Genomic DNA, 13171 nt, shown 5'->3' on the forward strand with positions numbered 1-13171 from the left:
TAAAGTGATGAAGGAAGGGGAAGAAGAAGTTAAAGTGATGAAGGAAGTGGAAGAAGAAGTTAAAGTGATGAAGGAAGTGGAAGAAGAAGTTAAATAAAGTGGACGGCGGTTCGATGGCTGGCTCCACTCGTTCATGTCAAACACATGAAACACATGGTCAGGTTTGAGGGACCGCAGTGCATCCTGGGGATTTTTCTGTGGGTGGATCAAGAGATCCACATGAGTCCAGAAACCGGTTCCCTCCTTCAGATAAAGTCAAATAAAACAGCAAACATAGTGAGTCAGAAATACATATTAGTTCCATGTTATCTTCACTATCTAGTACAAAAACATCCATATGATGTTTTTTATTGACAAGATATTCATAATTATATATATATATCTATATCTATATATCTATATATAAAATGCAACCATCAGAGTCCATCACACTGGATTTGGAGGATCAGGTCTTCAGGTCTGTGCTGCCTCTCTGTGGTCACAGTGAGAAACCATCAGTCAACAAACAGTTCATGTTTAAACCAGACGAAGTCAGACTGTGTCAAGTAATCTGGACTTCAGGAGGATCAGATGGATCTAGTTCTGGTCTCTGCTGTGAGTTCATAAAAGGACGTTTGTGTGTTTTTATTTCTGTACAAAGTATCAATTTATAGAATTTAACAAGATCAAAACATAAAAAATAATTTAACAAAAAATCATATATAGATACAGTTTGTACACAGGAAAAGGTTAGTTAAGAGTTAGTTAAGCATTAGTTAAGCGTTAGTTAAGAGTCAGTTAAGAGTCAGTTAAGAGTTAGGCAAAGGTTAGTTAAAGGTTAGTTAAAGGTTATCTGGTGATAACCAGATGAAAATAATAACTGGGTTCTCGTCCCTTTTCTGACTAAATGTTAAACTTTAGTCGAATAATAAATGTTTAAATGATCCTCGTGGTCAGCGATCAGATCCAGGACGGAGACTCTGAGAGACTCTTCAGAGGGATGACGGTGACGGAACAAGTCCTAGTCTTCTGCTGGGAGAACACCTGGTGGGCAGCCGGGTCCACCTCAGATGAGACTCACCTCAGAGTCCAGTGACATCAGGGGGATGTCACACTCTTTATGATGAGCTGTGTGTGTGAGTGGAGCTCTGGTTCTTTATTAACAGATACAAAAATAACTTCAAACCGATTTAGTTCAAAGTTCTACCTTTGAACAGGAAGTGATGACGTCACTGGTTGTCTGAGCAAAGACTGTGTGTGCGTATGCGCGAGTGTGTACACGTGCATTGCGCGCGCGCATGTGTGAACTCCACTTTGCCAAACTCCAAGTGCCATGATGACCCATCTCCTCACAGATGCATGCCGGGAAGTGAAGTCTTTAAAGCCCCGTTAAACCAGCTCTCCTAGCAGGGCACGAACTGCATTTCCCAGCATGCCCCGCGCGTTTTCTTCCTTCCCTCCTTCCTTCCTGCAGCCTCGGCCCTTCTGCCGTGAAAAAGGAAGATGAGCACACGGAACCGAGTCTGAACCGAGTCTGACTTCCAGCGGAATGGAGGCTGAGCGGCTGCAGATGGACCGGAGGAGCCGGAGATCAGCTGCTGTTCCTCGGCCTTGAACCCGTCACGACCGCCGCTGGAGCCGCTGGAGTCCCGGAGGAGCGGCGGGAGGAGCCGCAGCCTGCCGGGCCGAGGCGGGCCGAGCCGAGCTAAGCCGAGCCGAGCCGAGCCGAGCCGTCGACGATGCTCAGCTAGCTGCTGCAGGACTGAAGCCTCGACAGCACCGCACCCTGAAACCAGACCCAATCTCCCCCTGTCCCCCTTCAGGTGAGAGGCATGCTGCACACCTGTAAGGTTTACCTGGTCCCCTGAGACCGTGAGACCGGCTCTGGTCTAGTTTAGGGTCCTGCTGTCAGACGTGTCGGGTCCTGATCTGGTCTGATCCTAATCTGGGCTGGTTCTGATCTTGTCCTGGTCTGATCCTTATCTGTTTCTGGGTCCTGCTGTCAGACTGGACCAGGTGAACACTGAAACCAGGTTATGTGGTACCTGAACCGAACCTGAAGCCTCCATGTGGATCTGGTAGGAACCAGGTGTTGACTCATCAGTTCCTCCACCACAGACTCAGGTTCAGGTCTATGTCGGGCCCTGATCCAGTTCTGAGGAGAACAGGTATCAGACCAGGTGTTGAGACCAGAACCAGAACATATAAACTCTTAATAACATCAAACATTCGTGAGTTTTATAAATAAAAATGAATCTAAAGTCAGTAAACAAACATGAACTTCTAACCAAGTACTTTTACAAGTACTTTATTCTCTGCTAGTGTACTTCTACTTCATATCAGAGTGAAGATTATACTTTTTACGTTTATCTGCTTTACAGATTCAGATTATTAATCTAAACTAATAAATGATGTATTATTACTATATACTAATATATAATACTATATTATAATATATATTAAGAGTACTTTAACTTTTGGTACTTTAAGTATACTTTGATAGGTTTTGAATGTAGTACTTTTACTTTTTCTACACTGTAGTGTTAGTACTGTGCGAGTCCTGGTCCTGGACCTGCACAGTCCTGTTCGTCTTCACTCACATCATCAATACAAGAGATCAGTGCTCTGTGTGAAACCTGGTCCAGGATCAGGGTTTAGGTCACTGCTGATGAATGACATCACTACGTACGGAGATCAGTGATTGGAGGAAAGTGAAAAATATTGAAATGAACGAAATCAGATTAAACATAAGAACTTCAGCCAAGAGGTGATTGTTTCTGTGGTATTTAGTCTGTGATATACTCACTGAACTGTATGTCCTGGTCCAGGTCCTGGTCCTGATCCTGGTCCCTGTTGTGTCCCTGCAGGCTGCAGCATGGAGCGCTCCGGCAGCATCCAGCTGGACATCCCGGACTTCAGTAACTCCGTTCTGTCTCACCTGAACCAGCTGCGTGTTCAGGGCCGTCTGTGCGACATCGTGGTGAACGTGCAGGGTCAGAGCTTCCGGGCGCACAAAGTGGTCCTCGCCGCCAGCTCGCCGTACTTCCGGGACCACATGTCTCTGGGCCAGATGAGCACCGTGTCGCTGACGGTGATCCGCAACCCGTCGGTGTTCGAGCAGCTGCTGTCCTTCTGCTACACGGGACGCCTCTGCCTGCAGCTCGCCGACATCATCAGCTACCTGACGGCCGCCAGCTTCCTGCAGATGCAGCACATCATCGACCGCTGCACTCAGATCCTGGAGGGGATCCACCTGAAGATCAGCCTGGCGGACTTGGACGAGGACCCCCGGGAGGAGGAGGTGGCTCGGGGCTCCAGGAACAGCCGGACCCTGGAGGCCGTGGTGCGAGCCGGCGGTCATCACGCCGCCGGCCTGCGGCTGCTCGGCACGAAGGGAGGCGGCGAGGCGTGCGAGGCCATCAGCCCCGCCGAAGAGACCCTCAGCCCACTGCCAACTGTGGACCACAGCGGGCTGGAGGGGACCGGGCCCTCTGGCAGAACGGGCAAAGAACCGATCCTTCGCATCAACCGGGCCGGTCAGTGGTACGTGGAGACCAACAGCGAGCCAGAGCGGACCGGCAGTGCCGAGGAGGGCGGCGGGATGGACCGTGTGAGGATCAAGACGGAGAGGATGGAGGACTGGATCGGAGCAGGGGAGCACCAGGAGGACGGGGGGGCGGTGGAGGAGGGAACCACCATGATGATCGACACGTCGGGACGCAGCACGCTGGTCACGGCGCCGGGCGGACCGATAGGGAACCGCAGCGCACAACCTTCCTCCAGCTTCAGTGAGACGGACAGGTGAGTCACAGCCAGGAGAGCACAGCGACTTCCTGTCTGAACCGGAGACGCATGATGACGATGGTCATGTGTTCTCGTGTGTTCTCGTGTGTTCGTGTTTTCATGTGTTTTCATGTGTTCTCATGTATCAGGTTCAGTCCCACTGGCAGTGTGGTCGTCCTGGCGGAGCGTCAGAGAGCGAAGAGCGAGTCACCGAGCAGAGCAGATGAGCTGCGACAGCCGAGCTCCCAGGTACTTTTATTTTATTTAACCTTTAACCAGGCGAGTGTCATTGAGATTAAAAATCTCTTTTTCTAGTGAGACCTGGCCAAGACAGGCAGCAACACAAGAACCACAGTTACAGACAGGAAACACAGAACAAGACAAGTTAAAAGAAATTAAAAGTTAAGAGACAGTCACGTAACAGAGTTCATTTAAAAAACATTGACATTTTTGGGAACCTGCCTCTATTTCTTTCATTTTAGATTTAAAAGCAGTGAATGGTATCAGTTCTTTTAGTTTTAAGTCATTCTGCAACATATTCCAGGATGAGGGAGCAGAGTACACAAAAGCCCTTTTTCCCTTTTCTGTTCTGGCATTTGGGACAGTGAGCATGAAGAAGTCCTGAGAACGCAAGGAGTATGTCCGACACTTTTCCGCATGATCAAGACACACAGGTAGCTTGGTAGCAGACCAAGGATTGCCTTATAAATAAAGGTGTACCAATGACAGAGCCTACAGGAGGCCAAAGCAGAGTATAACTCACAGTGGTGAGTCAGAGCTTTACAATTGGTAATGAAGCGCAGTGAAGCATGGTGAGCTGTGTCCACCATACGAAGACCGTTAGCAGAGGCCTGCATATAAAGAAGATCACCATAGTCCAACACAGGTAAGAAAGTAGCAGCAACTAATCACTTCTTTACATTAGTTGAGAAGCACAGCTTATTACGAAAATAAAAACCCAGTTTTAACTTTTAACCTTTTTCACCAGGTACTGCACACGTGGCTGAAAAGTGAGGGAGTCATCGATCAAAATATCCAGATATTTATAAGAGTCAACAACCTCTATTTCACTTCCCTCAAGAGTGACCACCGAAGGGATATTCTGTGGCCTACTCCGAGAGTTTGAAAACAACATAAGTTTTGTTTTATCTGTATTTAAAACAAGTTTCAGTTGAAGAAGGGTATTTTGAACAACATTAAAAGCATTTTGCAAGAGATCAATTGCCTGCACAAAAGCTGACGCACAGCAATATATCACAGTGTCATCAGCATAAAAGTGAAGGTTAGCTACTACTACTACTAATACAGGAGTACTAATACAGTAGTACTACTACTACTACTACTACTACTACTACTACTACTACTACTACTACAACTATTACTACTGCTACTACTACTGCTACTACAGTAGTATTACTACTAATAGTACTGCTATATCTTATCTTCAGTAACCAGGTCATGATTTCTAGGAAGACGTTGTTGTTGAGCTAATGACCTCAACAGCACCAGCCGATGCTTAGCTCCAACATCTCCTACAGGTGTTCAAACACATGTAGGATCCTCCTTTAGGTTCTCTAAATACTGTTCAATCAACTACAACATGCAGTGTGTTAGAAAGCCTTCAGAATAGCTTTAGTTCTCCAAGTGCGTGAAACCTTGGATCCCTAAAATCTGCCTTATAGAACCTCCTCACTGGATCTCAATGACCACTAGATCCTCCTAGATACCCCTTGAACCTCCTCCGTGGTCAGTATAATCTTACAGGATCCCTAGAACCTTCTGAACCTCCTGATTAACCACATAAATCTCAAATGACCCCCAGAAACTCCTAAAGGAACCCTAAGAATCTTCTTAACAGCCACTAGAACCTCTCAAAGCACCTCGTCAGTGATTTAAGCGTCATGTGACCCCGACTCATGATGGGTATAGCAGTGTAGTGCCCAGCATTTTGGAAGAGGTGAAGAAACGCGTCAAAACATCATGATGTTTATCATCTACATGGAGGTTCAGAGTGGTCAGGAACACAATGAGAAAAGAATACGCACTTTATTCTATGTCTTTTTTTTATGGCAAGTGCGTTTAAGTGCAGTGTGTCTCTGAGTGACGATGTGTAACACAAATACCTGTTGAAGTAGTTTAGATGCTGTTTGTCTGCCGAGTCGATATGTGATGAACGTATTGGACCATTCAGGTGTTACACAGCAAGTTGTATTTTACATTTTCAGTAAAACAAAATAACCCGTGTATCGCGATGCGTATTGTGAGGTGCTTGCCAATAAACAGACCTAAACCTAAACCCAGCTCAGAGTTCTGTGTTGATCCAGGGATATAAACTCCAGTGTGATGCAGTCTGTTCTGGTTCTGGTCTTTCAGGGGGAGGAGCATGCAGCGTTCGATATGGGTGGCTATGAGGACTACCTGAGGGAGCAGGTAGGGGACCGCTGGTACCGCTACAACCCCCGGCTCACCTGCATCTACTGCTGCAAGTCCTTCAACCAGAAAGGCAGCCTGGACCGCCACATGCGGCTGCACATGGGCATAACGCCCTTCGTCTGCCGCATCTGCGGTAAGAAGTACACCCGCAAGGACCAGCTGGAGTACCACATCCGCAAGCACACCGGCAACAAGCCCTTCCACTGCCACGTCTGTGGCAAGAGCTTCCCCTTCCAGGCCATCCTCAACCAGCACTTCCGCAAGAACCACCCGGGCTGCACCCCCCAGGAGGCCCACAGTGCCTCCCCCGAGACCACCACCGCCTCCGTCACATCCAGGGGAGGGCCGAGCGACGAGGCCTCCCCCAGCCAGGAGGAGCCCGAGGGCGGAGGAGGCCAGTACAGCGAGGGTCCCCAGGGCTCGGTCTCCACCACGGGACCCGACTGACCCTGAGTGACGGACGGGGCCTGCTCGGATCCTTTTGCACCTGAAGCCAATGGGACGCTGAACCGCTGACGTGGACCAGCGACGGAAAGGAGTCCGAACCGAAAGGATTTCTCCGCTTTAAACCGCATCTACCTTCACTAACCAAACCGAACAGATTTAAGCTACAATGAAGAAACGCCACACACTCCAACAACCTCACGCACCGCACGACCACGGTCCACGTGATCCACGTGGTCCTCGTGGACCACGTCTGCCTCCGTCTACTTTATGTTACAGATTTCTACTTTTATATCGTGTCACAGGTTCACGACAGTCTGTCTGCTGGAACTTTGCCAAACTACTCGGTGCCAGTTCAACAGTTCAAATCCTTCATATTTGCCTTGAGACAATCTGGAGCAGCAAGGTTAATAATAATAATAATAATAATAATAATCCTGCGCGCTCTTTAAAATGCCACGTCGGCATAGAAATATTATTTAAAAAACTACGACTGTTAGAGTTCAGTTCCAGTGTGATCAGAGCTTCTTTATCGATTAATCTACCGATCAGTTCATTGGTCAGTTCATTGACCAGTGTATTGGTCAGAAGATGAATTAAGAAGCTGAGGATCTTTTCTCATTTTGACTTTAAAATCACCTCAAATTTGTAATTGTGGTCAAAATAGTGACCGATTTGTGTTGCATAACAAATTCATCGGATCACTTTATTTGAAATTGAATCAGTTTTGTTTTTACTAAATATAAATCAAAATAAATTACAAAACGTTCTGACATACAAAGTAGAGCTGCTGTTAAAACACTCTGAAGACTACATGGAAAATAAATAATATATAATACAAAAGTTAGAAGCTGGAAAATAAGTTTGATTAAAATTGAACTGAACTGAAATCCTTTTAGCTCCTCCCAGAGCTTTCTACTGTAGCACATGGCCTTTACCAGCCAATCAGCTGCTCAGGTGTCACCAGAGGAAGCTCCTGGGATGCAGCAGAAAGCTCCAGAACGAGTAGACGGAGGTCTTTTATTCAGCGTCGTGCTGACTGAGCTCTGATCACACTGATCCAATCAATTCTTCAGATTATTGATGACAGACTCACAGCAGGAAGCCTCAGATAAGCTACACAGTTACCTCTCACCACTACGCAATACAGCTTCTGCTCCACCGGAGGGCGCTCTGGTCCACACGGAGCTCCGTCTCCTCAAATAGTTTTTATAAACACACGTTTTATTGTTTTTTTTGTGTTTCTTGGACGCTTTTTTTTGTTTGGTTTTTGCTCTGACAATGTTTGAGACGGGTGACAGAGGCTTCAGGACCAGATCAGGACCGGATCACGACTGGATCAGTACCGGATCAGGACCCGTTTCTGTTAATGATGCGCTAAATCTGCTGCACCAAAATAGAAACGTACTAAAACTAACGATGACGCATAAGTTTAAAATCAATCCGGGAGTATTAACAGAAGATAGGCAGCGAGCTGTGTCATCTTCAAAATGGAGGCCAATTATGCTAACATTAGTTTGCAATAATTTTACCATAATTAATTATCATGCAGCGGTTCAAAGCTCAAACCACAGAGTTCCTAGCATAAAGAGCTAACGTTCGTTACCTCGTCAGCCACCTGAAGCTAGCAGATGTAAATGAACATTAGCTTGCTAGCTTACTGGTTTTTGCTTACTCATTCATTCATTCATGCTAATAAGTAACAACTGTGAGCTAGTTAGCTAACCTTTACCAAACTGTCTTACTCGTCGTCATAACGATTGTGAGCTGATTAGTTAATGTAAATTAACTGTTTATCTATTTTTCTTTAGGCAGACACAGCTCAACTAGCATTAGCTCACATGCTAGTTGATTTCTCGCTGACTTATCATTTGTGATTAGTGGTTCAGAGCTTAAACCTCCTTCACTAAAACGTTTGTTTTAAGGCAGACGCACAAGAAGTTAACGCTAACGTGGAAGCTAACGGATGTTTTGCTTATTCATGGTCACTCACCGACACCACAGACCTCCATCGCTGTAAGAGCAAACCGTTAGCTACAACATTATAATGTTCCTGAAAGAAGTACACAGAAAAATCACTGTTAATCTTCAAGCTGTTATGCTAGCATTAGCTTGCAAGCTAACTTTCAAACGATTGTATTCTACTGGCCCAGAACTACATTTAGTTAAAAGAGCTAATGTGTGTGAGCTAGTTAGCTAACATTGAGCTCTACTATTTAACGTGTTTCTGATGGATATCAGTTTCATCTCTCTGTGTAGGTCCAGGTTGTGTTTAGCTTAGCTTAGCACAAAGACTGGTAGCAAGGGGAAACTACTAGCCTAGCTGTACGTTTGATATGTTAACTCTAGCTAATGCTAACAGGCAGTTAGCTTTTCACACATGCAGTAGAGGCGACGCGTCATGGCGACAGGCGGTCCTGATCGGGTCCTGATTGGGAGCTACCGGACCAGGAGCCGGACCCCGTCAGACCAGATGGATGTAGTAAACCACGGAGCTGGACTAGGACTAAACCCTCCAGGGGTCAAAGGTCGGACCGCGGCCATGTTGGTTCTCCAAAACAACGTCAGCACTTATCAGAGGACAAGGATCAAAAGCAGAACTTTATATAGAACCACATATTCAGAGACATATTTAAACTAGTATGAATACGAATGAGCTGGTAGCACATCGGCTGTTACTGTTGTTTTCTACACGGCCGGGAATCAGATGTTTTTTATGCAAATGAAGCCAGCGGCTCCGTGTTCTCTTCAGGCCAAACAGGAAGTATCAGGTACACAGTTTACCTTTGTCTACGTAGCACGATGCTAACGGCTAACCTCAGAGCGAGCTACGCAGAAGCTCACCTGTAAATAAAGGCTGACACACACACACACACGCACACAGACAAATACACACACACACACACACACACACACACACACAGATACACACAACCAGGGCTGGGCAACGTGGAGTAAATCCTCAGTTGTCATGACAACCTCAAAGTACCACGGCAACAGAGAGTACTGCTTTCTGATTGGCTAACGGCCGACTTAACTCAGTTAAATCAGTTTGTTTACGGCTCGTCAGGAATATTTTACAAAAATAAATCTAGAATATATAAATATTAATTTACCTTCTTTACATTAGAAAATCTTACAAAACATGAAATCAAAGTTTATGTAGAAAATATAGTGGGAGGAGTCTTTACACCTGTAACCACACCCATCAGTGATGTCACAGCGTACAGGGGTACACCTGTACATCACTGCAGCCAGGTGACGACTTTAACTTCAGATACATTATTATTATTTATTTTGGCTGCTGATCAGATGATTAAATTAACTTCTTTATTTTATTCTGTTACAGACGATTCAAACTGGATTCATAGAGTTTAGACTCGTTTTAAACAATAGAAACCAGATCTATTTTAATGTCTTTAAACTTAAACTGATGAAGACCACGATGCTCAGCTCTGGAACCAGAACCACATCAAACCATTAAACACAAACTCAGAATTATGAAACAAACTACAAGTTTCATTTTTATCTGTTTCTTCATAAACCAGATTGAACTGGTCCAGACCGCCTCGTGTCCTGAGAACTGTTTACATCACATCAGTCCAGTTCAGTCTAGTCTGGTTCAGTCTGGTCTGGTTCAGTCCGGTCTATCTGGGGGAATCTATAAAGGAGAAGTGGGATCAGAGTTCAGGTCCGATGGACCTCCATGTTATTTTAAAGTGGATCAGGATCAGAACAGATTTACTGTGAAGTCACTTTTCTTTTATTCCGTTCAGTAAAAATCAAATGCATAAATGTGACATTTGTTCTGGTTCTGATATAAAGGATCCAACTTCTCCTCCTCGATGGTTCTTCAGATTCAAACTGTGAAAACAGCTCAACCTCATCTTCATCACTCTGGTCCTCATGGAGTCACAACCAGGTCTCATGTTTTATAGTTTTATTATATCCAGTAAACATGTTTAATTAAGAATCAAATCATTTATATACTTAATGAGATTACTCTTTACTGTTGATTCCTCACATATACGGTAATATATCAAAGAAGAAGGTTCTGGGTTTATGTTGCATGTCTCTGTTTGAGGGTTTAAATGTGAAGCAGCTTCTGTCACCACGACCACTCGACCACTCACAGGAAATAAAGCACTTTACGTGTCCACTCGCCTCCTTCTTTACCCACAATGCAGCGGGCTATGAATAAACATGTTACTATTATTACCATATTATGTGCTTAATATATTCATAAAGATGTGAAGCTCCTCTTCCTGTTTCCACCAACACAACTGTCAGCATAAACTTGTACGCTAGTCAGCGGATATAATGAGAATAATATTTGAATTACATTTTAGAGATTATTTAGCAAGTCACGTCCGCTAAGAGAATACTTGGAGAGCAGGAGGGAGCTCTAGTGCAGTGGTTCTCAACTGGTCTGGCTGCGGGACCCACCATCACCCCTTAATGACAAGCCGCGACCCTATCTATATTCAAGAGGTCTAGTAGTAGTAACGTATCTGTGTAGTAAACAACTGCCAAATAAAGAAAGTACACATCAATTATATTTTAACAAATATTATTTTAATTTTTCAAATTTAACTGGATGGATTATAAATAATGCATAGAAAGACATGAATAAATGTTCTCATTTCAAGTAAAATAACGGCTGGATTAAAAAAATTGTTTCGTAACGAAATTAATTTTAGAAAAATTATTTTCACTGAATTGCCCTGCAGCTTTAAATTCAGTTCATTCAGGATGAAGTGAAAAGGCCACAATATTATATTTTCTCATCTTCTAAAAAGAGAATTTAGTGTTGGAAGAATTCACCTATACGAGTCTGGTCTCTCTGGCCAATTTTCTCTTTTGGAAATCGTCCTATGATTTGACTTTCACACTTCAATAGTCCTGCTCTGCTCGTCTCTCCCCGTGTGTCACGGTGTGTGAACATCTCACTGAGTCAGGAAACTTGTCAGAATACCCATATTTGATTGGATGAGCTGCATCACGTGATGTGATTCACAACGCATTGGTCGGTGTTTTTCCTGCACCGCTGAACAAGTGCCATAAATGCTGGAATAATTCCGCTGCATAAAAACTGCCCATCAAAATAAAATCACATTTTTTTATCTTTTTGTCAGTCAAAGGCCCGCGACCCACTGAAAACGGGTCCGCGACCCACCAGTTGAGAATCACTGCTCTAGAGGCTAGCTAGCTAATAGCCCCTTCTGGAGACTAGCTAGCTAATAGCCCCTTCTAGAGACCAGCTAACTAGCCCCTTCTAGAGACCAGCTAATTAGCCCCTTCTAGAGACCATCTAACTAGCCCCTTCTAGAGACCATCTAACTAGCCCCTTCTAGAGACCATCTAACTAGCCCCTTCTGGAGACCAGCTAACTAGCTCCTTCTGGAGACCAGCTAACTAGCCCCTTCTAGAGACCAGCTAACTAGCCCCTTCTGGAGACCAGCAAACTAGTCCCTTCTGGAGACCACCAAACTAGCTCCTTCTGTAGACTAGCTAACTAGCCCCTTCTAGAGACTAGCTAACTAGCCCCTTCTGTAGACCAGCTAGCCTGTTCCAGATGCTAACTAGCCCCATCTGGAGACTAGCCAACTAGCCCCATCTGGAGACTAGCAGCTGTCCTCTCCAGTGAAGTATTCTTCCAGCGGCTTAGTGGTCGGCTGGTCTCTTTTAGGTCCGAGACCAAAGAAACTCTTAGTCGGCTAACAATCAGTTGATTCTATGGACAGATTCTCCCAAAAAAACAACACTTTAACTTTTGTGCACGTCATAAGATTTTAATATATGAAGTCATTCAGCATTAAAAAGGATAAAAATACTTCTAAATGGTTTCTAAAGGAGCTCCAGGAGAGTTAGTGACTGTGCGTATTAAGATAAATCCAACTTTAAAATATCCAACTATACATATATATATATATATATACATACATATATATACATATATATATACATACATATATATACATACATATATATATATAAATACATACATACATATATATACATACATATATATACATACATATATATACATACATATATATATATATATATACATACATACATATATACATATACATATATACATACATACATATATACATATACATATATACATACATACATATATACATACATATATATACATATATACATATATATACATACATACATACATATATACATATATATACATACATACATACATATATACATATATATATACATACATACATACATATATACATACATACATACATATATACATATATATACATACATACATACATATATATATATATACATACATACATACATATATATATATACATACATATATATATATACATACATACATACATATATATATATACATACATATATACATATATATATATACATATATATATATACATACATACATACATATATACATACATACATACATATATATACATACATATATATATACACATACATATATATATACATACATATATATATACATACATATATA

The 13171-nt window shown here is 43.4% G+C and overlaps 1 protein-coding gene across 2 annotated transcripts; it reads left to right on the forward strand.

The window, feature by feature from the left end:
- Positions 1-1433: 1433 nt before the first annotated feature.
- On the forward strand, positions 1434-10796 carry zbtb37 (zinc finger and BTB domain containing 37). 2 transcript variants are annotated; one of them, XM_031879408.1, is made up of 4 exons: positions 1434-1802; positions 2808-3780; positions 3912-4011; positions 6136-10796. In XM_031879408.1, exons 2-4 carry the CDS (start codon positions 2855-2857, stop codon positions 6640-6642), a joined length of 1533 nt encoding a protein of 510 aa, XP_031735268.1. In that variant the 5' UTR covers positions 1434-1802; positions 2808-2854; the 3' UTR covers positions 6643-10796. The 2 variants fall into 2 exon arrangements, with proteins under 2 accessions (XP_031735268.1, XP_031735269.1); XM_031879409.1 differs by having other exon boundaries at positions 2847-3780.
- The last annotated feature ends 2375 nt before the right edge of the window (positions 10797-13171 follow it).

This window comes from Anarrhichthys ocellatus, unplaced genomic scaffold, assembly GCF_004355925.1.
Source record: "Anarrhichthys ocellatus isolate YVR2014 unplaced genomic scaffold, GSC_Weel_1.0 scaffold258, whole genome shotgun sequence".
Classification (NCBI taxonomy): Eukaryota; Metazoa; Chordata; class Actinopteri; order Perciformes; family Anarhichadidae; genus Anarrhichthys; species Anarrhichthys ocellatus.

What these genes read in the sequence shown, in the direction of transcription:
- zbtb37 (XM_031879408.1), top strand. Translation starts at nt 2,855, where the DNA reads ATGGAGCGCTCCGGCAGCATCCAGCTGGACATCCCGGACTTCAGTAAC. An exon ending in AGCTTCAGTGAGACGGACAG is followed by an intron (nt 3,781 to 3,911) that starts GTGAGTCACAGC and finishes CTCATGTATCAG; the next exon opens with GTTCAGTCCCACTGGCAGTG. An exon ending in TGCGACAGCCGAGCTCCCAG is followed by an intron (nt 4,012 to 6,135) that starts GTACTTTTATTT and finishes CTGGTCTTTCAG; the next exon opens with GGGGAGGAGCATGCAGCGTT.